This window comes from Carcharhinus amblyrhynchos, chromosome 18 (assembly GCF_965287045.1).
Source record: "Carcharhinus amblyrhynchos chromosome 18, sCarAmb.v2.hapA, whole genome shotgun sequence".
Lineage (NCBI taxonomy): Eukaryota > Metazoa > Chordata > Chondrichthyes > Carcharhiniformes > Carcharhinidae > Carcharhinus > Carcharhinus amblyrhynchos.
Window position 1 is genome coordinate 3,270,809 of NC_137341.1, and position 26,093 is coordinate 3,296,901.

At 50.6% G+C, this 26,093-nt stretch overlaps 1 protein-coding gene across 1 annotated transcript in view; it reads left to right on the forward strand.

Moving 5' to 3' along the window:
- Window positions 1-26,093, forward strand: part of gsg1l (gsg1-like) — a 248,084-nt gene that overhangs the window by 137,098 nt on the left and 84,893 nt on the right. Inside the window, exon 3 of the mRNA XM_080206057.1 lies at window positions 876-1,028. Coding sequence (XP_080062183.1) covers window positions 876-1,028 — 153 coding nt within the window. The remainder of the gene's footprint in view (window positions 1-875; window positions 1,029-26,093) is intronic.

The following is a 26,093-nucleotide window of genomic DNA, read 5'->3' on the forward strand; positions in this document are numbered from 1 at the left end:
CCGTGACTTAAATATATTCAGCGAGGCAGCCTCCACCACTTCAACGGGCAGAGAATTCCAGAGATTCACCACCCTTTGAGTGAAGAAGTTCCTCCTCAACTCCGATCTAAACTGCCCCCCACTTATCTTGAGGCTGTGCCCCCTAGTCCTGCTGTCCTTTCTGAGCGGGAAGAATCTCTCTACCTCTACCCTATCCATCCCCTTCATTATCTTATACATCCCTATAAGATCCCCCCTCATCCTTCAAAACTCCAATGAGTGCAGATCCAGTCTATTTCGTGTCTCTTCATAGTCCAACCCCCTCATCTCCAGTATCAGCCTGGTGAACCTCCTCTGCACTCCCTCCAAGGCCAAAATATCCTTGCGCGAGTGCGGTGACCAAAACTGCACACAGTACTCCAGCTGTGGCCTCACCAGTGCCCTGTACAGCCGCAGCAAGACCTCCCTACTTTTATATTCTATCCCCCTCGCTATAAAGGCCAGCATCCCATTCGCCTTCTTGATCACCTGCTGCACCTGCAGACTGGGTTTTTGCGACTCGTGCACAAGGACCCCCAGGTCCCTCTGCACCGTAGCATGCTGCAGCTTTTCGCCCTTCTCTGTGGATTTTCCTCCCACAGTCCAAAGATGCACAGGTTGGGTGGATTGGCCACGACAAATCGTCCCTTGGTGTCAATTAGTAAACGCACGGGGTTACGGGAATAGGGCCTGGGTGGGATTGTGGTCGGTGTAGACTCGATGGGCCGAATGGCCTCCTTCTGCGGTGTAGGGATTCTATTTTGGGTGACGAGTATTTCTAATCATGGTCAGTGAGAGTTGCGAAGTGGCTTGCTGTGCTCTGTATGATTTCTCAGTGTGTGTCTCCTCTGTTTCAGGTGTCCTTTGGTTGGCGGTCATCTCGGAAGTTTTATATATCGTGCTTTTAGTTGTCGGTTTCAGCCTGATGTGCCTGGAGCTCTTTCATTCAAATAACGTCATAGATGGCCTCAAACTGAACGCGTTTGCTGCTGTCTTCACTGTTCTTTCGGGTACGTATCATCTCAGCTTCTCCAATTAGTAAAACAAAAATCAAAGTCAGTCCCTTTGGTGCGTTTACAATTCCTTTTGGCAATTTCAAAGGCGCACGAATATTGCAGTGACACAGGAATGTTTTTGATTGGATTTCTTATTTTCACGTGTATTGGGCTACAGTGAAAAGCATTGCTTCTTGCGCGCTGTACAGACATGGAGAAGGAACGGAGTGCAGAATGTGGTGTTACGGTCAGAGCTCGGGTGTAGAGAAAGATCAACTTAACGCGAGGTAGGTCCATTCGAAAGTCTGATGGCAGCAGGGAAGAAGCTGTTCTTCAGAGCAGCACGGTGGTGAGCGCTGCTGCCTCACAGGGACCAGGGTTCAAATCCAGCCTCGGGTCACTGTCTGTGCGGAGTCTGCACATTCTCCCCGTGTCTGCATGGGTTTCCTCGGGGTGCTCTAGTTGCCTTTCACAGTCCAGAGATGTGCAGGTTAGGTAGATTAAAGTGACCCTTAGTATCAGGGGGACTAGCATGGTGAATGCATGAGGTTACGAGGATAAGACCTGGGTGGGGTTGTGGACAGTACAGGCTCAGTGGGCTGATTGGCCTCCTCCTGTACTGTAGGGATTCTATGACCTCAAACTTTTGTATCTTTTTCCCGAAGGAAGAAGGTGGAAGAGAGAATGTCCGGGTTGCGTGGGGGTCCTTAATTATGTTGGCTGCTTTGCCAAGGCAGCGGGAAGTGTAGACAGAGTCAATGGATGGGAGGCTGGTTTGTGGCGGACTGGGTGAAATGACAATACTTTGTAGTTTCTCAAAGTCTAAGACAGACCAAGCTGTGATACAACTGTGAATGCTTTCTATGGTGCATCTATAAAAGTACATTCAATACTCTCGGGAATGTTTAAGTGATAACAAAGCACAAAAATCACATTGTGGGCACTGAGTCCATCAGGCAGTGAATAGGTAGCAAACAGTGCAGCAATACAGCACTCAGTTGATTCCCCCAGTGTGCTGAGCCATCATTATGGGCTGGCCCTGATGTTGATTCATTACTCTCGATATCTGGGTTTTGTGACAAAAGGCAGCGGAATATTGGGACGTATAGTTCAAACAATGAAATCCACGTTGCTGGGGGTTCTGTTTGACTGCCGATTATTTCATTAATCAAAACCACATTTAAACTAATATGTTCCAATTTGGTATTTAACCTGAAAATAAACAAGAATTACTGAGAATAAGGAACCGAGCTACGAGATCAATATCAAGAGCGAGCTATAGGGACAGGGGAGAAAAACTTAGGGACAAAATTTATCCTGACCAAGACTTGCGTTTTTGCCAAACAGTTAGAGCTTAAATTCCAGATACAGTTGCGTCCGTTCATTCATAAGTATAGAGGGCAGTTTTCTGAAACAGTCTATTGGCCAGTTGAGTATGCTAAAGTGGAATTCAGTGCACACTGCCAACATAGTGAAGCTTGTTCCAATGCATGATCTGCTTAGCATTTCCCAATCTAGAGAATGGCACATCCAACAATCCCACGTTTACCAGCAGAAAGCACGTTAAGTGACTGTGACGATGTTGTATCTTTGAGAAATATATTTCAATTTGTGCTTCTCTGCAGTTTTTCTTTCAAACAGGCCCTAGTGTTTTACTTTTGCTGTAATGTCTGATTGTTACTGAAGAAATATAATGGCAGTCTTGTTAATTTTTTAATCTGGCCGAATGCAGTGCCCTGGAGTTTAATGACCCTTTTGGAATTGTTGTTGGGTAGAACATGATTGACAGGTCAGCTGCTGCCTTTGGTCTGTTTGATTTTCCCCTCCCACAGAGGAAAAATCCAAGGTTTTTGTTTCATTTTGGCTCAGAAGTTGTTTGGACTGGAGACAGTGTTTCTGTCTCACTATCTATCTGAAATGAAAATTCTGCTGTCTGAAACTTGCTAGCTCGAAACTAAGGGCAAGCAGTGTCTCTATCTCTCTCACAAGGGGTGCTAAAGTTCCAGGACTGGAAAGCCTCAGTGTTTTAATTCAACATCCAAAGGGTTAATTCACAGCGGATGTTCAAAAGCAGCAAAATGCAGCATCACATGAGCATACTTGCTTTCTGTGCCAAGCCTTGAAAGGGATGTATGTTGATGGGATGTTGTTTGATTTGAAACAAGCGTGCTTACATGTTAAGGTTTGTACAACATTGTGGTTGTTCTCTTGTAATTGGTAAAACTGATGCTCATCCTTTTTGTTACGATCTACCTCAAAAAATCTTTCTTTGGTTATATCATACCTGGAGTGAAAGGCATTATGCTCATCCTGATGCCAAATCAAATGTGGAAACTATGGGTCTAGGATAACGTCACAACACACCATGAGTTTCTGGCCTGGATTATGACACTGATTTATATTAATCTGGAACAAGGAGTCATAGAATCATAGAAACCCGACAGTACAGAAAGAGGCCATTCGGCCCATCGAGTCTGCACCGACCACAAACCTACCCAGGTCTTACCCCCACATCTCTATATATTTACCCACTAATCCCTCTAACCTACACATCTCAGGACACTAAGTGGCAATTTCTTAGCACGGCCAATCAACCTAACCCGCACATCTTTGGACTGTGGGAGGAAACCCACGCAGACACGTGGAGAATGTGCAAACTCCACACAGACAGTGACCCGAGCCAGGAATCGAACCCAGGACCCTGGAGCTGTGAAGCAGCAGTGCTAACCCACTGTTCCTCCTGTTCAGAGTTGTAGGTTTTGTACAGCCTTTGGATTTTAACTTTGCTCCCACTGACCAGGTAAAACCTAGGGGTTGTAGAATCATAGAAACCCTACAGTGCAGAAAGTGGCCCTTCGGCCCATCGAGTCTGCACCGAACACAATCCCACCCAGGACCTATCCCCATATCTTTACATACTATACCCACTAATCCCTCGAACCTACACATCCCTGGACACTAAGGGGCAATTTCTTAGCATGGCCAATCAACCTAACCCGCACATCTTTGGACTGTGGGAGGAAACCGGAGCACCCGGAGGAAACCCACGCTGTTATTCAAAGATCCACCTCCTTTGGAGTGGCGGATAGCTGGATCGCCCAACCAATGGAAAATCATGGATTTTGGTTCATGCTCTCCCAACCTGTGGTGTCTCCGAGCGACCTCACCATGAGGGTGATAGAAGCAGATCAGTCATGTCCCACTAATGCATTGATGGAGTTATTAAAGAGTGAAGCTTTCTTATGCATGCGTGAGCAGGAAGGTAAGTTGCTACTGGAAAAAATGAGGCATAGGATAGTTTGTGGACACTCTTAAGATCCTGAAACAAGCAATATGAGATGGATCGGAAGATGTAACATTGCCTGTAATCTTTTTGGCCTGCAGTTAACTTCAAAAGTAGACCTGAGGAGTAAAGTCAATAACAGCAACACCTTACATTTATATAGCACCATTAAAGTTCTGCACTGTAGGGATTCTAAAAGGTATTTAAATGTCACAGGAGTGTAGCATTTGATGACAGATTATAGGAGAAGGTGGCCAAAACCCTGGTCAAGGAAATGAATGTTAAGGAATGTCTTAAAGGAGGAGTAATAGAGGACTACAAAGGTTGAGGAAGAGAACTTCAGGGATTCAGGGCTAGGCTTCTGCAAGGCACTGCCACCAAAACCGCACCAAATTGGGTGGCACAGTGCTTAGCACTGCTGTTTCACAGCTCCAGGGTCTTGGGTTCGAATCCCGGCTCGGGTCACTGTCTGTGTGGAGCTTGCACATTCTCCTCGTGTCTGCGTGGGTTTCCTCCGGGTATTTTGGTTTCCAAAGATGTGCGGGTTAGGTTGATTGGCCATGCTAAGAAATTGCCCCTTAGTGTCCAGGGATGTGTAGGTTAGAGGGATTAGTGGGTATCATATGTAGGGAGGCAGAGAGTGGGGGTCAATGGGTGCTATTCGGATTGGCGGATGGTGACTAGTGGAGTGCCCCAGGGGTCGGTGCTGGGGCCTCAGCTTTTTACCATTTATATAGATGATCTGGAGGAGGGAACCGAGTGTAGGGTGTCGAAATTTGCTGATGACACCAAGATTGGTGGAACGGCAAATTGCGCGGAGGGTGTGGAGAGTCTGCAGAAGGATCTAGATAGGCTGGGCGATTGGGCCAGGAACTGGCAAATGGAATTTAATGTTGGCAAGTGCGAGGTTGTCCACTTGGGTAGGAATAACGGTAGGAAGGACTATTACTTACGTGGCGAAAAACTGCAGCAGGCGACGGTGCAGAGGGACCTCGGGGTCCTTGTGCATGAGTCGCAAAAACCCAGCTTGCGGGTGGTCAGGAAGGCGAATGGGATGCTGGCCTTCATAGCGAGGGGGATTGAATATAAAAGTAGGGAGGTCTTGCTGCGGCTGTATAGGGCATTGGTGAGGCCGCAGCTGGAGTACTGTGTGCAGTTTTGGTCGCCGTACTTACGCAAGGATATTTTGGCCTTGGAGGGAGTGCAGAGGAGGTTTACTAGGCTGATACCGGAGTTGAGGGGGTTGAGCTATGAGGAGAGGCTGAATAAACTAGGCTTGTACTCGTTAGCGTTTAGAAGAATGAGGGGAGATTTCATTGAGACGTATAAGATGATGAATGGGATGGATAGGATAGAGGTGGAGAGACTCTTCCCGCTCAGAAAGGATAGTAGGACTAGGGGGCACAGCCTCAAGATAAAGGGGGTGCGGTTTAGAACAGAGTTGAGGAGGAACTTCTTCACTCAAAGGGTGGTGAATCTCTGGAATTCTCTGCCCGTTGAAGTGGTGGAGGCTGCCTCGCTAAATATTTTTGAGACGCGGGTTGATGGGTTTTTGATAAGAGAGGGGATTAAGGGTTATGGGGAGAAAGCGGGAAAGTGGAACTGATCCACTTCAGATCAGCCATGATCTTATTGAATGGCGGGGCAGGCTCGAAGGGCTAGATGGCCTACTCCTGCTCCTATTTCTTATGTTCTTATATGGGGATAGGGCCTGGGTGGGATTGTGTTCGGTGCAGACTCGATGGGCCGAAGGGCCTCTTTCTTCACTGGAGGGTTCTACGATTCTGTGATAAATTGGAGAAGACCAAGAGGCCGAGGTTGAATCACAAAGAAACACAGAAGGTTACAGAGTAGGAAAGGGGAAAGGTCAGGACGGAACTTGAAAAGAAGGATGGGGTGGAGAATGATTTTGTTTCTGGAGTGCCAGTTGAAAATCTTGCATCACATCTTAAATATTCCACCCAATGACCATAGCTGGAATCTGCAGTACAAACTGGATGATATCTGTCTCTATATAGAGGCTGGGGATAATTGGGGGTGACCCCCGGGGAGTGCCAGCCTGGCCCCCATCACTGCCAAAGAGGCAAACTGGCAGGGCCACCTTGGCAAAGCCTGCTGGGTAGTGCCAAGGGGGTGGAGTGGGGGGTCCTTGTTACAACTCTGCCAGAGAATCACTGGGAAGAGGGTGATCAGGGCTGGCCATCTGAATTGGGTGGGGGAGGCAATGAACAGCGATGCAGGTCACAGGGCTGACATGCGGTCAGGAAGTCCGCAATGCAGGCCACTGCACGTTTCACTGCTTACAGATCAGCGCATGTGCAATGGCGCACTCTGCACTATGCTACCGGCTTCTCCAGTGGGAATACATCCTGCCCTCTGATTTTCGAAGTGAATTGCACTTGGACTCTCTGCACTGCTCAGAGTGTGGGAGGTTCATCCTAAAAATACCGCTTAAAAAAAATTAGCGGGAGTTAACCCAGTTTTTAGGTGTATTTGGCATTTAGAATTTTTGGGGGAGAATCACCTCCTGCAAGTATTTATTCAGATTTGCAGTATATTTGGAGCTGTCATTCATTTTCAATGTTGCACAGTAACACCTTATCAAGCTTATAATGTATAATTGATGGCTTCACAATTATACCCTGTTGCATTATTAATAACTTAATTTCAAAAACTTTATTCAGTGCACAGCAAATAGCCAACAGTATGTTTTGAAAAGTTTAATTTATTTTTATTGTTCAACAACTCTTTGCCAGGAGTTCTGGTGTATTTTTGACTGTTGGAAATATTTATAGACAAACAATGAACAACACTATGAAATCAGAAAGTGGAACCCAATATAAAAGATTTTGCATCTCACCATTAATGCCAAAAACAGTAATTTTGGAGGTGATATCCATGTGTTATTAGAAGTATTGGACAAAGAGACTTGGTACGAGCCAACACTCTCTATTTTTCAAAATATGGTTTTTCAACTGAGACACGGCAAACTGCTTAAAAATTCAAGCTCAGATTCAAGGGGAGAGGACAAGTCGCGCTTCGGGGAGCGTAAAGAGAAATATATTCTCTATAACCCATCAAAATTGGTAACTGTCGAAAGAAAAGACATTCGAAGTGAAAAGTCCTGGATATTGAAAAAGACAGCTGCCACAGGCAGACCTACCCAGAACACTTGGAAATACACAACGGGTGACAGATTTCAAGGCCAAGCTGCCCGGCCACAGACAGAGGATTACAAGTGACACAGGCAGCGTCCGACGGCCTTCAGCAGAGGCACCAAGCAGAGGGCTGTGCGCTCTCTTGATCTCTCCCTTTCTCTTTGGGAATAAACGTTTTGTCCAGGTTGAGAAGCAAACTCTCATCAGAAATATACCAGTGAACTGGGATCTCACAATAACTCCAACATCTTCTACATCTGACTGCACCAGACTAATCTATCTTTGCCACAAGGTTTACAACCTTACACCTCAAGGTCAATCCAAACCTGCGGATGATACAAAGTTGGGGGTGGGTGAGGAGAAATGCGTGATTTGGACAGGCTGAGTGTGTGGGCACGGTACTTGCAGTATAGTGTGGATAAATGTGAGGTGATCCACATTGGTAGCAATAATGGGAAGACAGATTAGCACTCGAGTGGGTGTAAATCGAGAGAGGCTGATGCTCAACGAGAACTTGGAGTCTCGCTGAAAGTAAGCATGAAGGCAAATGGTAACGTTGGCCTTCACAGGAAGAAGATTTCAGTGAAGGAGTAGGGATGTTTTGTTGCAATTGTACAAGGATTTGGTAAGGCTACGCCTGGAGTATTTGCAGTTTTGGTATCCTTATCGAAGTAAGGATATCCTTGCTTTAGACGGACTACAGTGAAGGTTCACCAGGCTGTTTCCTGGGATGGTGGGTCTGTCATGTGAGGAGAGACTAAGTCAGATTGGATTATATTTACTGGAGTTTAGAAGAGCGAGAGGGGGTCTCATCGAAACTTAAAAAATTCGAACAGGGTTAGACAGGGTGGATTCAGAAAGAATGTTCCCGATGGCGGGGGAGTCCAGAACTAGGGGTCATAGTTTGAGGAGAACAAAGAACAACACAGCACAGGAAACAGGCCCTTCGGCCCGACAAGCCCATGCCGCCCATTTTAACACTCAGTGAGTGCCTCATTCCAATCCTTTTAGAACTGAGGTGGGGAGAAATTTCTTCACCCAGAGGGTGGTGAATGTGTGGAATTCACTCCCACAGAAAGTAGTTGAGGCCAAAACATTGTCTGATTTCAAGAAGAAATTAGATATCGCTCTTGGGGTAAAAGGGATCAAGGGATATGAGGGGGGGGGGGTGGGTAAGGAGGAATCAGGATATTGATCAAAATGAATAGTGGAGCAGGTTCTAGTTTTTATATTAACAACAGTTAAGTGTTTTTTAAAATCTTTTTCATTGGACTCTAATTCCCCTGAAGGGAGGGAGGTGTGGGGTGTGTACATCTGTGTTTGTAAGGGTGTGTGTGGGGAATGTGGATGTGTGCGGTGGTGTGTTGGAAGTGTGTGTGGGGGTGAGGGGAAGTGGTTGTTCCAAGGGTGTGTATGGGGAGTTCGGGGGTGGGGGGGGGGTGTGTATGTGGTGTATTATAGGGCTGTGTGTTATCAAAGTGTGTGTGTGTATGTGTGTGTGTGAGAGAGAGAGTGGGCATGGTGTGTGTGTGTGTGTGAGAGTGGGCACTGTGTGTGTGTGTGAGAGAGTGGGCACTGTGTGTGAGAGAGAGAGTGGGCACTGTGTGTGTGTGTGTGTGAGAGTGGGCACTGTGTGTGTGTGAGAGAGAGTGGGCACTGTGTGTGTGTGTGTGAGAGAGTGGGCACTGTGTGTGTGTGTGAGAGAGTGGGCACTGTGTGTGAGAGAGAGAGAGTGGGCACTGTGTGTGAGAGAGAGAGAGTGGGCACTGTGTGTGAGAGAGAGAGAGTGGGCACTGTGTGTGTGAGAGTGGGCACTGTGTGTGTGTGTGAGAGAGTGGGCACTGTGTGTGTGTGAGAGAGTGGGCACTGTGTGTGAGAGAGAGAGAGTGGGCACTGTGTGTGTGTGTGTGTGAGAGTGGGCACTGTGTGTGTGTGTGTGAGAGAGTGGGCACTGTGTGTGTGTGTGTGAGAGAGTGGGCACTGTGTGTGTGTGTGAGAGAGTGGGCACTGAGTGTGAGAGAGAGAGAGTGGGCACTGTGTGTGAGAGAGAGAGAGTGGGCACTGTGTGTGAGAGAGAGAGAGTGGGCACTGTGTGTGAGAGAGAGAGAGTGGGCACTGTGTGTGTGAGAGTGGGCACTGTGTGTGTGTGTGAGAGAGTGGGCACTGTGTGTGTGTGAGAGAGTGGGCACTGTGTGTGTGAGAGAGAGAGAGTGGGCACTGTGTGTGTGTGAGTGGGCACTGTGTGTGTGTGTGTGAGTGGGCACTGTGTGTGTGTGTGTGTGTGTGTGAGTGGGCACTGTGTGTGTGTGAGTGGGCACTGTGTGTGTGTGTGTGAGAGAGAGTGGGCACTGTGTGTGTGTGTGTGAGTGGGCACTGTGTGTGTGTGTGTGAGTGGGCACTGTGTGTGTGTGAGAGAGAGTGGGCACTGTGTGTGTGTGTGTGTGAGTGGGCACTGTGTGTGTGTGAGAGAGAGTGGGCACTGTGTGTGTGTGAGAGAGAGTGGGCACTGTGTGTGTGTGTGTGAGTGGGCACTGTGTGTGTGTGAGTGGGCACTGTGTGTGTGTGAGAGAGAGTGGGCACTGTGTGTGTGTGAGTGGGCACTGTGTGTGTGTATGTGAGTGGGCACTGTGTGTGTGTGAGAGAGAGTGGGCACTGTGTGTGTGTGTGTGTGAGTGGGCACTGTGTGTGTGTGAGAGAGAGTGGGCACTGTGTGTGTGTGAGAGAGAGTGGGCACTGTGTGTGTGTGAGAGAGAGTGGGCACTCTGTGTGTGTGAGAGAGAGTGGGCACTGTGTGTGTGTGTGTGTGAGTGGGCACTGTGTGTGTGTGAGAGAGAGTGGGCACTGTGTGTGTGTGAGTGGGCACTGTGTGTGTGTGTGAGTGGGCACTGTGTGTGTGTGAGAGAGAGTGGGCACTGTGTGTGTGTGAGAGAGAGTGGGCACTGTGTGTGTGTGTGTGAGTGGGCACTGTGTGTGTGTGTGAGTGAGTGGGCACTGTGTGTGTGTGAGAGAGAGTGGGCACTGTGTGTGTGTGTGAGAGTGGGCACTGTGTGTGTGTGAGTGGGCACTGTGTGTGTGTGTGTGAGAGAGAGTGGGCACTGTGTGTGTGTGTGAGAGTGGGCACTGTGTGTGTGTGTGTGAGAGTGGGCACTGTGTGTGTGTGAGAGAGAGTGGGCACTGTGTGTGTGTGTGTGAGAGAGTGGGCACTGTGTGTGTGTGAGAGAGAGTGAGCACTGTGTGTGTGTGAGAGAGAGTGGGCACTGTGTGTGTGTGAGTGGGCACTGTGTGTGTGTGTGAGAGAGAGTGGGCACTGTGTGTGTGTGAGTGGGCACTGTGTGTGTGTGTGTGAGAGAGAGTGGGCACTGTGTGTGTGTGTGTGAGAGAGTGGGCACTGTGTGTGTGTGAGAGAGAGTGGGCACTGTGTGTGTGTGAGTGAGAGTGGGCACTGTGTGTGTGTGTGTGTGAGAGTGGGCACTGTGTGTGTGTGAGTGAGAGTGGGCACTGTGTGTGTGTGTGTGTGTGAGAGTGGGCACTGTGTGTGTGTGTGTGAGAGTGGGCACTGTGTGTGTGTGTGAGAGTGGGCACTGTGTGTGTGTGTGAGAGTGGGCACTGTGTGTGTGTGAGAGAGAGTGGGCACTGTGTGTGTGTGTGTGTGTGAGAGTGGGCACTGTGTGTGTGTGTGTGTGAGAGTGGGCACTGTGTGTGTGTGTGAGAGAGAGTGGGCACTGTGTGTGTGTGTGTGAGAGAGTGGGCACTGTGTGTGTGTGAGAGAGAGTGGGCACTGTGTGTGTGTGAGTGAGAGTGGGCACTGTGTGTGTGTGTGTGAGTGGGCACTGTGTGTGTGAGAGAGAGTGGGCACTGTGTGTGTGTGTGAGAGAGTGGGCACTGTGTGTGTGTGTGAGAGAGAGTGGGCACTGTGTGTGTGTGAGAGAGTGGGCACTGTGTGTGTGAGAGAGTGGGCACTGTGTGTGTGTGAGAGAGAGTGGGCACTGTGTGTGTGTGAGTGAGAGTGGGCACTGTGTGTGTGTGTGTGTGTGTGAGAGAGTGGGCACTGTGTGTGTGTGAGAGAGTGGGCACTGTGTGTGTGTGTGAGAGAGAGTGGGCACTGTGTGTGTGTGTGAGAGAGTGGGCACTGTGTGTGTGTGAGAGAGAGTGGGCACTGTGTGTGTGTGAGTGAGAGTGGGCACTGTGTGTGTGTGTGTGAGAGTGGGCACTGTGTGTGTGTGAGAGAGTGGGCACTGTGTGTGTGTGAGAGAGTGGGCACTGTGTGTGTGTGTGTGTGTGAGAGAGAGTGGGCACTGTGTGTGTGTGAGAGAGTGGGCACTGTGTGTGTGTGTGAGAGAGTGGGCACTGTGTGTGTGTGAGAGAGAGTGGGCACTGTGTGTGTGAGTGAGAGTGGGCACTGTGTGTGTGTGTGTGTGAGAGAGAGTGGGCACTGTGTGTGTGTGTGAGAGTGGGCACTGTGTGTGTGTGTGAGAGTGGGCACTGTGTGTGTGTGTGTGTGAGAGAGTGGGCACTGTGTGTGTGTGTGTGAGAGTGGGCACTGTGTGTGTGTGTGTGTGTGAGAGTGGGCACTGTGTGTGTGTGTGAGAGTGGGCACTGTGTGTGTGTGAGAGAGAGTGGGCACTGTGTGTGTGTGTGAGAGTGGGCACTGTGTGTGTGTGAGAGAGTGGGCGTGGTGTGTGTGTGTGAGAGAGTGGGCACTGTGTGTGTGTGTGTGAGAGTGGGCACTGTGTGTGTGTGAGAGAGTGGGCACTGTGTGTGTGTGTGTGCGTGAGTGGGCACTGTGTGTGTGTGTGAGAGAGTGGGCACTGTGTGTGTGTGAGAGAGTGGGCACTGTGTATGTGTGTGAGAGAGTGGGCACTGTGTGTGTGTGTGTGTGTGAGAGTGGGCACTGTGTGTGTGTGTGTGTGTGAGAGTGGGCACTGTGTGTGTGTGTGAGAGTGGGCACTGTGTGTGTGTGAGAGAGAGTGGGCACTGTGTGTGTGAGAGTGGGCACTGTGTGTGTGTGTGTGTGAGAGTGGGCACTGTGTGTGTGTGTGTGTGAGAGTGGGCACTGTGTGTGTGTGAGAGAGAGTGGGCACTGTGTGTGTGTGTGTGTGTGTGTGAGAGTGGGCACTGTGTGTGTGTGTGTGTGTGTGAGAGTGGGCACTGTGTGTGTGTGAGAGAGAGTGGGCACTGTGTGTGTGTGTGTGTGTGAGAGTGGGCACTGTGTGTGTGTGTGTGTGTGAGAGTGGGCACTGTGTGTGTGTGTGTGAGAGTGGGCACTGTGTGTGTGTGTGTGTGTGAGAGTGGGCACTGTGTGTGTGTGAGAGAGAGTGGGCACTGTGTGTGTGTGTGAGAGTGGGCACTGTGTGTGTGTGTGTGTGAGAGTGGGCACTGTGTGTGTGTGTGTGTGAGAGTGGGCACTGTGTGTGTGTGTGTGAGAGAGTGGGCACTGTGTGTGTGTGAGAGAGAGAGTGGGCACTGTGTGTGTGTGTGTGAGAGTGGGCACTGTGTGTGTGTGTGTGAGAGTGGGCACTGTGTGTGTGTGTGTGAGAGTGGGCACTGTGTGTGTGTGTGTGTGAGAGAGTGGGCACTGTGTGTGTGTGTGTGAGAGAGTGGGCACTGTGTGTGTGTGAGAGAGAGTGGGCACTGTGTGTGTGTGTGAGAGTGGGCACTGTGTGTGTGTGTGTGAGAGTGGGCACTGTGTGTGTGTGTGTGAGAGAGTGGGCACTGTGTGTGTGTGAGAGAGAGTGGGCACTGTGTGTGTGTGTGTAAGAGTGGGCACTGTGTGTGTGTGTGTGAGAGTGGGCACTGTGTGTGTGTGTGAGAGTGGGCACTGTGTGTGTGTGTGTGTGAGAGAGTGGGCACTGTGTGTGTGTGAGAGAGAGTGGGCACTGTGTGTGTGTGTGAGAGTGGGCACTGTGTGTGTGTGTGAGAGTGGGCACTGTGTGTGTGTGTGTGAGAGTGGGCACTGTGTGTGTGTGTGTGAGAGTGGGCACTGTGTGTGTGTGTGTGAGAGTGGGCACTGTGTGTGTGTGTGTGAGAGTGGGCACTGTGTGTGTGTGTGTGAGAGTGGGCACTGTGTGTGTGTGTGAGAGAGTGGGCACTGTGTGTGTGTGTGTGTGAGAGTGGGCACTGTGTGTGTGTGTGAGAGAGTGGGCACTGTGTGTGTGTGTGTGTGAGAGTGGGCACTGTGTGTGTGTGTGTGAGAGTGGGCACTGTGTGTGTGTGTGAGAGTGGGCACTGTGTGTGTGTGTGAGAGTGGGCACTGTGTGTGTGTGTGAGAGTGGGCACTGTGTGTGTGTGTGAGAGTGGGCACTGTGTGTGTGTGTGTGAGAGTGGGCACTGTGTGTGTGTGTGTGTGTGTGAGAGAGTGGGCACTGTGTGTGTGTGTGTGAGAGAGAGGGCACTGTGTGTGTGTGTGTGTGTGAGAGTGGGCACTGTGTGTGTGTGTGTGTGAGAGAGTGGGCACTGTGTGTGTGTGTGAGAGAGTGGGCACTGTGTGTGTGTGTGAGAGAGTGGGCACTGTGTGTGTGTGTGTGTGTGTGTGTGTGAGAGAGAGTGGGCACTGTGTGTGTGTGTGAGAGAGTGGGCACTGTGTGTGTGAGAGTGGGCACTGTGTGTGTGTGTGTGAGAGTGGACACTGTGTGTGTGTGAGAGTGGGCACTGTGTGTGTGTGTGAGAGTGGGCACTGTGTGTGTGTGTGTGAGAGTGGGCACTGTGTGTGTGTGAGAGAGTGGGCACTGTGTGTGTGTGTGAGAGTGGGCACTGTGTGTGTGTGTGTGAGAGAGAGTTGGCACTGTGTGTGTGAGAGAGAGTGGGCACTGTGTGTGTGTGTGAGAGAGTGGGCACTGTGTGTGTGTGTGAGAGAGTGGGCACTGTGTGTGTGTGTGAGAGAGTGGGCACTGTGTGTGTGTGTGAGAGTGGGCACTGTGTGTGTGTGAGAGAGAGTGGGCACTGTGTGTGTGTGTGTGAGAGAGTGGGCACTGTGTGTGTGTGTGAGAGAGTTGGCACTGTGTGTGTGTGAGAGAGTGGGCACTGTGTGTGTGTGAGAGAGAGTGGGCACTGTGTGTGTGTGTGTGTGAGAGAGTGGGCACTGTGTGTGTGTGTGAGAGAGTGGGCACGTGTGTGTGTGTGTGTGTGAGAGAGTGGGCACTGTGTGTGTGTGTGAGAGAGTTGGCACTGTGTGTGTGTGAGAGAGTGGGCACTGTGTGTGTGTGAGAGAGAGTGGGCACTGTGTGTGTGTGTGAGAGAGTGGGCACTGTGTGTGTGTGTGTGTGAGAGAGTGGGCACTGTGTGTGTGTGTGAGAGAGTTGGCACTGTGTGTGTGTGAGAGAGTGGGCACTGTGTGTGTGAGAGAGAGTGGGCACTGTGTGTGTGTGTGTGAGAGAGTGGGCACTGTGTGTGTGTGTGAGAGAGTGGGCACTGTGTGTGTGTGTGTGAGAGTGGGCACTGTGTGTGTGTGTGAGAGAGTGGGCACTGTGTGTGTGTGTGTGAGAGTGGGCACTGTGTGTGTGTGTGAGAGAGTTGGCACTGTGTGTGTGTGTGTGAGAGTGGGCACTGTGTGTGTGTGTGTGTGAGAGTGGGCACTGTGTGTGTGTGAGAGAGTTGGCACTGTGTGTGTGTGAGAGAGTGGGCACTGTGTGTGTGTGTGTGTGTGAGAGTGGGCACTGTGTGTGTGTGTGTGAGAGAGTGGGCACTGTGTGTGTGTGTGTGTGAGAGTGGGCACTGTGTGTGTGTGTGTGTGTGAGAGAGTGGGCACTGTGTGTGTGTGTGTGTGAGAGAGTGGGCACTGTGTGTGTGAGAGTGGGCACTGTGTGTGTGTGTGAGAGAGTGGGCACTGTGTGTGTGTGTGTGTGAGAGAGTGGGCACTGTGTGTGTGAGAGTGGGCACTGTGTGTGTGTGTGGGAGGTGTGTGTGTGAGTGTGTGTGTGAGAGTGGGCACTGTGTCTCTGTGTGTGTGTGCGTGGTGTGTTGGAGAGGCATGTGTGTATTTGTTAATTTTTTCAAAAAAGGTGTTTGATTAGCTCTGTAGTGAATAGATTCTGAGATGGAGAAGACCTGTCCTGTGAGAAAGACAAAACCTTTCTTGTGACCAATTGAGCAGGTTGACTGGAGGGAGAGAGAGTTCACCCCCTCTCACAAAATAAACAAGCTTTCAGCATTGGGTTTCATCACCTTTTCAATAAAGTGATGAACGAGATTTCCCTCATCGATAAGGTTTACAGCAGAAGTGGACCAGGGATACAAATCAGTGTCAAAAAAAATGCTTGTTATTTTCTTCTGATCCAGAGGCCTGGTGAGGCCCGCAGCTGGAGTACTGTGTGCAGTTTTGGTCACTGCACTTGCGGAAGGATAGATTGGCCTTGGAGGGAGTGCAGAGGAGGTTCACTAGGCTGATACCGGAGATGAGGGGGTTGGACTATGAAGAGAGACTAAATAGACTGGGTCTGTACTCGTTGGAGTTTAGAAGGATGAGGGGGGATCTTATAGAGATGTATAAGATAATGAAAGGGATGGATAGGGTAGAGGTAGAGAGATTCTTCCCGCTCAGAAAGGACAGCAGGACTAGAGGGCACAGCCTCAAGATAAGGGGGCGGGGGGGACAATTTAGATCAGAGTTGAGGAGGAACTTCTTCACTCAAAGGGTGGTGAATCTTTGGAATTCTCTGCCCGTTGAAGTGGTGGAGGCTACCTCGCTAAATATATTTAAGTCACGGGTAGATAGGTTTCTGATAGACAAGGGAATTCAGGGTTATGGGGAGAAAGCGGGAAAGTGGAACTGACCCACTTCAGATCAGCCATGATCTTATTGAATGGCGGGGCAGGCTCGAAGGGCTAGATGGCCGACTCCTGCTCCTATTTCTTATGTTCTTTATAAGCACATTATCAAAACTCTCTCACCTATAGCGATTCATTTCTAAATGGCCTTAGAATAATTTGTGTGGACAGAAATGAGTTCCTGCCTCCTTAAAGAAACAACTTGTACCTTAGTGACAGAATCTCTCTCTCTGTCAGCGATACTGAAAGGCCATTTTACCTGACACACTTTCAGCGACACTTCTAACGATTTGTTAAGAACATTAAATACCTGGGATAAACTCCAAACAAACTACAACCATGTATCGTTTCCAAACTAATTATCTTGTCCTAAATGGAGATTTACATGACTGTTAAATTTGACCTTTCCTGTGGACAGTCTAGATCATTTGCTATTTGGTGGCACAGTGGTTAGCACTGCTGCCTCACAGCGCCAGGGACCCGGGTTCGATTCCCGGCTCGGGTCACAGTCTGTGTGGAGTTTGCGCATTCTCCCCGTGTCTGTATGGGTTTCCTCCGGGTGCCCCAATTTTCTCCCACAGTCTAAAGATGTGCTGGTTGGATTGATTGGCTAAATTGCCTCTTGGTGTCAGGAAATTAGCAGGGTAAATATGTGGGGTTGCAGGGATGGGGCCTGGGTGGGATTGTGGTCAGTGCAGACTCGATGGGCCAAATTATAGAAAGGATATTATTAAACTAGAAAGAGTGCAGAAAAGATTTACCAGGATGCTACTGGGACTTGATGGATTGAGTTATAAGGAGAGGCTGGATAAACTGGGACTTCTTTCTCTCGAGCGTAGAAGACTTAGGGGTGACCTTACAGAGTTCTATAAAATAATGAGGGGCATAGACAAGGTCGATAGTCAATATCTTTTCCCAAAAGTAAGGGAGTCTAAAACTAGAGGGCGTAGGTTGAAGGTGAGAGGGGAGAGATACGAAAGTGTCCAGAGGGGCATTTTTCACATAGTTGGTGAAGTGTGTCTGGAACAAGCTGCCAGAGGTTGTCGTAGAGTTGGATGCAGTTTTAGCTTTTAAAAAGCATTTGGATTGGGAGGCATGCCTTATGAGGATAGGTTGAGGGATCTAGGTCTCTTCTCCCTGGAGAGACGAAGGTTGAGAGGCGACCTGATAGAGGTTTATAAAATGTTGAGAGGAGTATATAGGGTGGATTCTCAGAGGCTATTTCCCAGGGCTGAAATGGTCGCTACGAGAGGACACAGGTTTAAGGTGCTGGGGAGCAGGTACAGAGGAGATGTCAGGGGTAAGTTTTTCACTCAGAGGGTGGTGAGTGAGTGGAATCGGCTGCCGTCGGTGGTGGTGGTGGCGAACTCGCTGGGTTTTTTAAAAGACTTCTGGATGAGTGTATGGGATTTAATGGGATTGGGAGTTACAGATAGTTCTATGGCTTGGTAGGTATGGATATGGATATGAACTTGTGGGCCTGTTTGTGCTGTAGTGTTCTATGTTCGAGACTGTTACATGGGTATGATGGGTATAGAGGGATATGGGCCAAATGTGGGCAATTGGGATTAGCTTAGGGGTTTAAAAAAAAAGGCGGCATGGACAAGTTGGGCCGAATGGCCTGTTTTTATGCTGTAAACCTCTATGACTCTATAAATGGCCTCCTTCTGCACTGTAGGGATTCTACCGAGTCGTGAGCCAAAGATCAGAGCGCTCATCTCAAAATTAGAGTCTCTTTTTTGTTACGTCAACACCCATTTATTTGGGTGCTATTTTTGTTTGAATTTAAAACAAAACCAGAAGATACATGAGCAGGTTTGAGCAGAAGGTTGGGTTTTGCTGCTGTAGATTGTCCACTTTCTCAAAGCTGGAAAATTAATCCGTCAGAGCAAAAATACCTGAACTCCAAAAAAAAAATTGTCCCGACACATCAGTGATTGCTGTTCCAACGGCAAAGCTACATTCAGCAATCAATCTATAGTAATGTTAAAAAAAGTTAGCCTCCGTGTGCCTGGATGATAACTCTTGCTAACGTTCCTTGGATTTAACGCCTCAATGTAGCCATTAATTTCCACATCACATGTGGATGTAGGCTCGAGCTTTCCCAGTGCCGTGCCAAATGGAGTTTTGAAGAGAAGATAGAAATTTAGCGTCCCCAATCCCTACCTTCAAACAAATCCACCCCCCCGCTTGTGACTGTGATAAGCTACACACACAGGGGAGGTGGGCAGGCAATAAAAACACTTCAAGCCTGAACTAATGACCATTTTCACCCGGAGGGTCATAGAAACTAGAAGCAGGCGTAGGCCATTTGGCCTTTCCAGCCTGCCCCGCCATTCATTTTGATCACGGCCGATCTTCAAATGCGATCTCCTGATCCCTCACCCCCCCCTTCCCCTCCCCATTTCCCTTCATCCCTTTAGCCCCAAGAGCCCGATCTCATTCCTTCTTGAAGTCACACAACGTTTTGGCCTCAACTGCTTTCTCTGGTAGTGAATTCCACACATTCACCGCCCTCTGAGTGAAGACATCTCTCCTCAACTCAGTCCTAATTCTCAAACTCTGACCCCCTAGTTCTAGGCTCCCCCACGCACCCCCACCATGGGGAACATTCTTGCTGAATCTACCCTGTCTAACCCTGTTCGAATTTTGTAAGTTTTGATGAGATCCCCTCTCATAAGAACATAAGAAATAGGAGCAGGAGTAGGCCATCTAGCCCTTCGAGCCTGCCCCGCCATTCAATAAGATCATGGCTGATCTGTCGTGGCTCAGTTCCACTTTCCCGCCCTCTCCCCATAACCCTTAATCCCCTCTCTTATCAAAAACCCATCAACCCGCGTCTTAAAAATATTTAGCGAGGTAGCCTCCACCACTTCAACGGGCAGAGAATTCCAGAGATTCACCACCCTTTGAGTGAAGAAGTTCCTCCTCAACTCCGTTCTAAACCGCCCCCCCTTTATCCTGAGGCTGTGCCCCCGAGTCCTACTGTCCTTTCTGAGCGGGAAGAGTCTCTCCACCTCTATCCTATCCATCCCATTCATCATCTTATACGTCTCAATGAGACTGTCACTCTTCTAAACTCCAGTGAATATAATCCTAACCGACTTAGTCTCTCTTTATATGACGGACCTGCCATTCCCAGGAATCAGCCTGGGAAAACTACGTTTGATAGCATTGCACAGACCCCCTGTGGTGTCAGGAGTCTGCAAATTAATCCGAGATGGTTTTCCAGAGGGGAGTTGACGCTGTGTAATTATTCAGGCCTCTTATTCATTTGCCAGCCGTAATTCTCAATGCCAAAGGGGAAAGCCATGCCATTGCAATCATATCACTGGCAAACACTCCCCTCCTACCAAAGGCACTCACCTCTGAGTGAGGGCCCCACACTGCGAAGGAGGCCAGTGGTCATATCCATTGGTCCCTCAGAATGTGCCTCCCAATACTTAACCTGTTCCGAATTGAGGAGCTGGCCAAGAGAGCCCCCAACACCAGGAGGCCCTGCCCCATCAGTGCCAGGAGGCCCTGCCAACTGCACCCCCCCCCGACGCCTGAGGCCCCGCCTATCCCCGCTCCCCCGATGCCAGCAGGCCCCGCCTATCCCCGCTCCCCCGACGCCTGAGGCCCCGCCTATCCCCGCTCCCCCGACGCCTGAGGCCCCGCCTATCCCCGCTCCCCCGACGCCTGAGGCCCCGCCTATCCCCGCTCCCCCGACGCCTGAGGCCCCGCCTATCCCCGCTCCCCCGACGCCTGAGGCCCCGCCAACCCCCCCCACCCCCGACACCAGAAGGCCCCACCAACCACCTCCCCCGCCCACGACGCCAGCAGGCCCCCCCCCCCCCCACGCTGACGCCAGCAGGCCCCGCCAAACCCCCCCCCCCCCACGCCAGTAGGTCCTGGCCCTCCCCGACATCAGCAGGCTGCGTCAACCACCCCCCCCACCCCACCGACGCCAACAGGCCCCACTAACACCGCCCCCCCCAGATGCCAGCAGGCCCCACCAACCCCCCCCCCAACGCCAGCAGGCCCCGCCCCCCGACACCAGCAGGCCCCGCCCCCTGACACCAGCAGGCCCCCCCCGACACCAGCAGGCCCCCCCCACCGACACCAGCAGGCCCCCCCCGACACCAGCAGCCCCCCCCGACACCAGCAGCCCCCCCCGACACCAGCAGGCCCCCCCCCGACACCAGCAGGCCCCCCCCACCGACACCAGCAGGCCCCCCCCACCGACACCAGCAGGCCCCCCCCACCGACACCAGCAGGCCCCCCCCACCGACACCAGCAGGCCCCCCCCACCGACACCAGCAGGCCCCCCCCACCGACACCAGCAGGCCCCCCCCACCGACACCAGCAGGCCCCCCCACCGACACCAGCAGGCCCCCCACCGACACCAGCAGGCCCCCCCACCGACACCAGCAGGCCCCCCCCACCGACACCAGCAGGCCCCCCCCACCGACACCAGCAGGCCCCCCCACCGACACCAGCAGGCCCCCCCCACCGACACCAGCAGGCCCCCCCCCACCGACACCAGCAGGCCCCCCCCACCGACACCAGCAGGCCCCCCCCACCGACACCAGCAGGCCCCCCCCACCGACACCAGCAGGCCCCCCCCACCGACACCAGCAGGCCCCAGCCCCCCCCCGACACCAGCAGGCCCCAGCCCCCCCCCGACACCAGCAGGCCCCAGCCCCCCCCCGACACCAGCAGGCCCCAGCCCCCCCCCGACACCAGCAGGCCCCAGCCCCCCCCCGACACCAGCAGGCCCCAGCCCCCCCCCGACACCAGCAGCCCCCCCCGACACCAGCAGCCCCCCCCGACACCAGCAGCCCCCCCGACACCAGCAGGCCCCCCCACCGACACCAGCAGGCCCCCCACCCCGACACCAGCAGGCCCCCCCGACACCAGCAGGCCCCCCCCGACACCAGCAGGCCCCCCCCCGACACCAGCAGGCCCCCCCGACACCAGCAGGCCCCCCCCGACACCAGCAGCCCCCCCGACACCAGCAGGCCCCCCCCGACACCAGCAGGCCCCAGCCCCCCCCGATACCAGCAGCCCCCCCGACACCAGCAGGCCCCCCCCCCCGACACCAGCAGGCCCCAGCCCCCCCGATGGGGGTCAACATTGAGAATGATTTTGACCTGGAAAAGATTATGTCAAATAAAGGGGGGTAAAACCGGTGGAAATCCTCTCCGGCGAATCAGTCAAATTAATGATATTGTTCAAAACCAGAACTCAAAAATCATCAAACTAAAGGGCGTAATCATGGCAAATCAATGCAAGTATATCAATCAAGGTGGAATTGAAACCACATCTGCTATTTTGCTGTGTAATTAAATGTGAAGAATAACAGTCATTATATTTCCCATTCCCGCGCCATCTACCGCAATTGGAAATGCCAGCAAAATATCATTTTTCAGAGCCAGCAGCTGCTCAAACCAAAGCGGGGGCCAGAATCCCTCGGCCAGCTTCCATTTGGAATTTAGTGGGATGCCAGCGGGAAGCTACGGGATGAAGCTGAGACACAGAGTCCCGGCTACACTGGGGGAAATCTTTCTCGGCCTGTTCGAGGTCAGCCCGCCAATCCAGTCGTTAGCAAGGCTGGCCGTGTTGTTGGTCAGACGTGGACACATTTTATCCCGGGAGATCCCATATTCCTGGGCCGTAACGGATTGGCAGAGCTGCAACGCTCAAATCCTCATCGTTTCAACAGCAGATTTGACCAATGTGGTTTAACAATTCAAGGTATTAAACTTGTGATTTCTTCAAGGGCTGCAGAAATGGATTACTTCCGTTTCTTGAGGCAACATCAATCACAGAACCTGACAGTGCAGAAAGAGGCCCTTCGGCCCATCGAGTCTGCACCGAACACAATCCCACCCAGGCCCTATCCCCATATCCCTACATATTATACCCACTAATCCCTCGAACCTACACATCCCTGGACACTAAGGGGCAATTTCTTAGCACGGCCAATCGGCCTAACCCGCACATCTTTGGGAGGAAACCGGAGGAAACCCACGCAGACATGAGGAGAACATGCAAACTCCACACAGGCAGCGACCCGAGCCGGGAATCGAACCCAGGACCCTGGAGCTGTGAAGCAGCAGTGCTAACCCACTGTGCTACCATGGTGCCGCAATGTTTGATGCCGTTCAGTTCAGAATTGCAGAGTTGAATAGGAATAGGATTGAACCTGGGAATGCTATCGACGACAGCTCAGCCTTCAACACCATTATTCCGAACTCATCTCCAAACTCCGTGGCCTGGGTTCCTCCCTCTGCGACTGGATCCTGAACTTGTGAACCCACAGACCACAATCAGTAAGGATAGGCAACCACACCTCGTCCACGACCATCCTCAACAGCGGTGCCCCCACAAGGCTGTGTTCTCAGCCCCCCCTACTATACTCCTTATACACCTATGACTGTGTGGCCAAATTCCCCTCCAATTCGATTTTCAAGTTTGCTGACCACACCACTGTAGTGGGTCAGATCTCAAATAATGACGAGATAGAGTACAGGAATGAGATCGAGAATCTGGTAAACTGGTACAGCAACAATAATCTCTCCCTCAATGTCAACAAAACGAAGGAGATTGTCATCGACTTTCAGAAACATAAAGGAGAACATGCCCCTGTCTGTATCAACAGGGACAAAGTAGAAAGGGTCGAGAGCTTCACCTTTTTAGGTGTCCAGATCACCTGTCCTGGTCCCCCAGTGCCAAGACTATAGTTAAAAAAAAACCCATCAACATTCCTACTTTCTCAGAAGATGAAGGAATTTTGGCAGATCAGCTACGACTCTCACCAACTTTTACAGATGCCCCATAGAAAGCATTCTTTCTGGTTGTATCACAGCTTGGTCTGGGCTCCTGCACTGCCCAAAACTGCAAGAAACTACAAAGGATTGTAAATGTCGCCCGATCCATCACATAAACTAGCCTCCCACTCAGTGATTCTGTCTACACTTCCTGCTGCCTCAGCAAAGCAGCCACCATTATAAAAGGACCCCACGCACCCCGGACGTTCTCTCTTCCACCTTCTTCCACCAGGGAAAAAGATACAAAAGTCTGAGGTCACGTACCGACCGACTCAGGAACAGCTTCTTCCCTGCTGCTGTCAGACTTTTGAATGCACTTACCTCGCATTACATAAGAAACATGATCTTTCTCTACACCTCAGCTATGACTGTAACATGACATTCTGCACCCTTTCCTTTCCTTCTCTATGAATGGTATGCTTTGTCTGTACAGGTCTTTGTCACAGGGCAGACCTTCAATATGATCTAGAACTCTGCTTTTCCCATTCTTCCGGGTAATCTTGGATACGAATGCTTCCTTATCGGGTGATGACCTCCTGGCGTGACCACCTTCCGACCAGCTTTCCAAGCTCTGAGAGTCTTTAGTAAGAATCCGTGAACAAACAAAACAGGAACAAGGTTTGACCACATGGTCCCCTGGAACTGCTCCGTCATTCAATACCATCATGGTAATCTTGGACTTCAACCCTCATTTCCTGCTCCCCATGTCGCTAATTCCCTGAGATCCAATACCCTATCTCTCCCACCCAATAATGGAGTATCCACAATCCTGTGAGAGAGAGAATTCCAAAGATTCACATCCCTCTGGGTGAAGTCATTTCTTCTCATCTCAGTCATTATCCTGAGACCATGCTCTGTATTTTAGATTCGCCGGCCAATGGAAATAATCTCAGTGTCTCCTTTGTTCACAACACCAGGTTAAAGTCCAGCAGGTTTATTTGGTAGCAAAAGCCACGAGCTTTCGCGCCACTGACCCTTCGTCAGGTGAATGGAGGGTTTTTAACCTGAGTGGAGAACTCTCCACTCACCTGACGAAGGGTCAAAGGCCCGAGAGCTAGCGGCTTCTGCTACCAAATAAACCTGTTGGACTTTAACCTGGTGTTGTGAGACTTCTGACTGTGTTTACCCCAGTCCAACGCCAGCATCTCCTCTGTTCAGCCCATTCATAATCTCCAGCATTTCAATAAGATGGCCTCTCATTCTGCTAAACTATACACAATTTACCCAGCCTCTCATCATAGGACAACCCTTTCATCCTAGGGATGAGCCAGTAAACCTTCTCTGCATTACCCTACCCCACCGTGCAGGTGTATCCTTTCTTGAAGATGGAGACCAAACTGCACACACTATTCCAGATGTGGTCTCAACAAAACCCAGGACAAATGTAACAATGTATCCCTGGACTCCGATTCCCTTGGAATAAAGGCCAACGTGCCATTTGCCTTCCTAATTGTTTGCTGCAACCTGAATGCTAACTTTCTTCGTAAGAGCACATACAACAGATTTCTCTGCCTATTCCTCTTGATCGTGGGGCAGCACAGTAGCACAGCGGTTAGCACTGCTGCTTCACAGCTCCAGGGACCTGGGTTCGATCCCTGGCTCGGGTCGCTGTCTGTGCGGAGTTTGCACATTCTCCTCGTGTCTGCGTGGGTTTTCTCCGGGTGCTCCAGTTTCCTCCCACAGTTCAAAGATGTGTGGGTTAGGTTGATTGGCCACGCTAAAATTGCCCCTTAGTGTCCAGGGATGTGTAGGTTAGAGGGATTATTGGGTAAATGTGTCGGGATATGGGGGTAGGGTCTGGGTGGGATCGTGGTTGGTGCAAGCTTGATGGGCCAAAGGGCCTCTTTCTGCACTGTAGGGTTCTATGCATTTATTATTTTTAGGACTCTAAGGGATTTTTTTTTGAGCTACTCTCCTCCTTTTTCTGTACTTGCAATAGTTGACGCATTCTGTTTTTATATTCCAATTAGTTTACATTATATTCTGTCGCAGTTTTATTAATTTTTTGCTTGCCCTTTGCTGTCTTTTAAAACAATCCCAATCTTCGGGCTTACTTTTATTCTTTGCAACATGATACACCATGGATGTTACAAGTTGCAATAATTTCTTATTTAATGCTATTATGCAGACAGTATAATTATTAATGTTTGGGGACTTTTAAACTTCCGGAGAGTAAGGGCCATTCAGGAATCGTTGAGAAATAAATAAAATTGAAGTCACTTCACAGAATCCTGACAGCGCAGGAGGCCATTTGGCCCATCAAGTCTGCACCGACCACAATCCCTATTCCCTTAACCCGACAAATTTACTCGTCCTGACACCAAGGGGCAATTTAGCGTGGCCAATTCAACCTCGCTTCTGCTGACCCTTGCTATTCCTAATCTCTACCCACACTGATCTTCCTTCCAGATTTTCTCAAAATCTTGTGCATCTTGGAATATTTATTTCCCCGGCCTTGGTCATTTTATAAATATGTCTGTCATGCTGATTACATCAATTTATCACCATTGATGACACTATTTCATTTATCTTATTGCAGATGCTCCATGCAGTCAGATGACCATGGCACGGTGGTTCGCACTGCTGCCTCACAGCAGCACCACACACCTGACGAAAGAACACCGTTTCCGAAAGCTTGTGGGATTACTATCAAATAAACTGGTTGGACGTAAACCTGGTGTTGTGAGACTTCTCACGGCCTCACAGCGCCAGGGAACCGGGTTCAAATCCAGCATTGGGTCACTGTCTGCGTGGAGTTTGCATGTTCTCCCCATGTCTGCATGGGTTTCCTCCGGGGGCTCCGGTTTCCTCCCAAGATGAAAGGTTAGGTTGATTGGCCATGCCAAATTGCCCCTTGGCATCAGGACGATTAGCAGAGTAAATTTGTCGGGTTAAGGGAATAGGGATTGTGGCCGGTGCAGACTTGATGGGCCAAATGGCCTCATGTGCTGTAAGGATTCTGTGAAGTGACTGCAATTTTATTTATTTCTCAACTATTCCTGCATGGACCTTACTCTCTGATGCATTGTTACCGGTAATCTATCTATTTCTGACCTGTTCA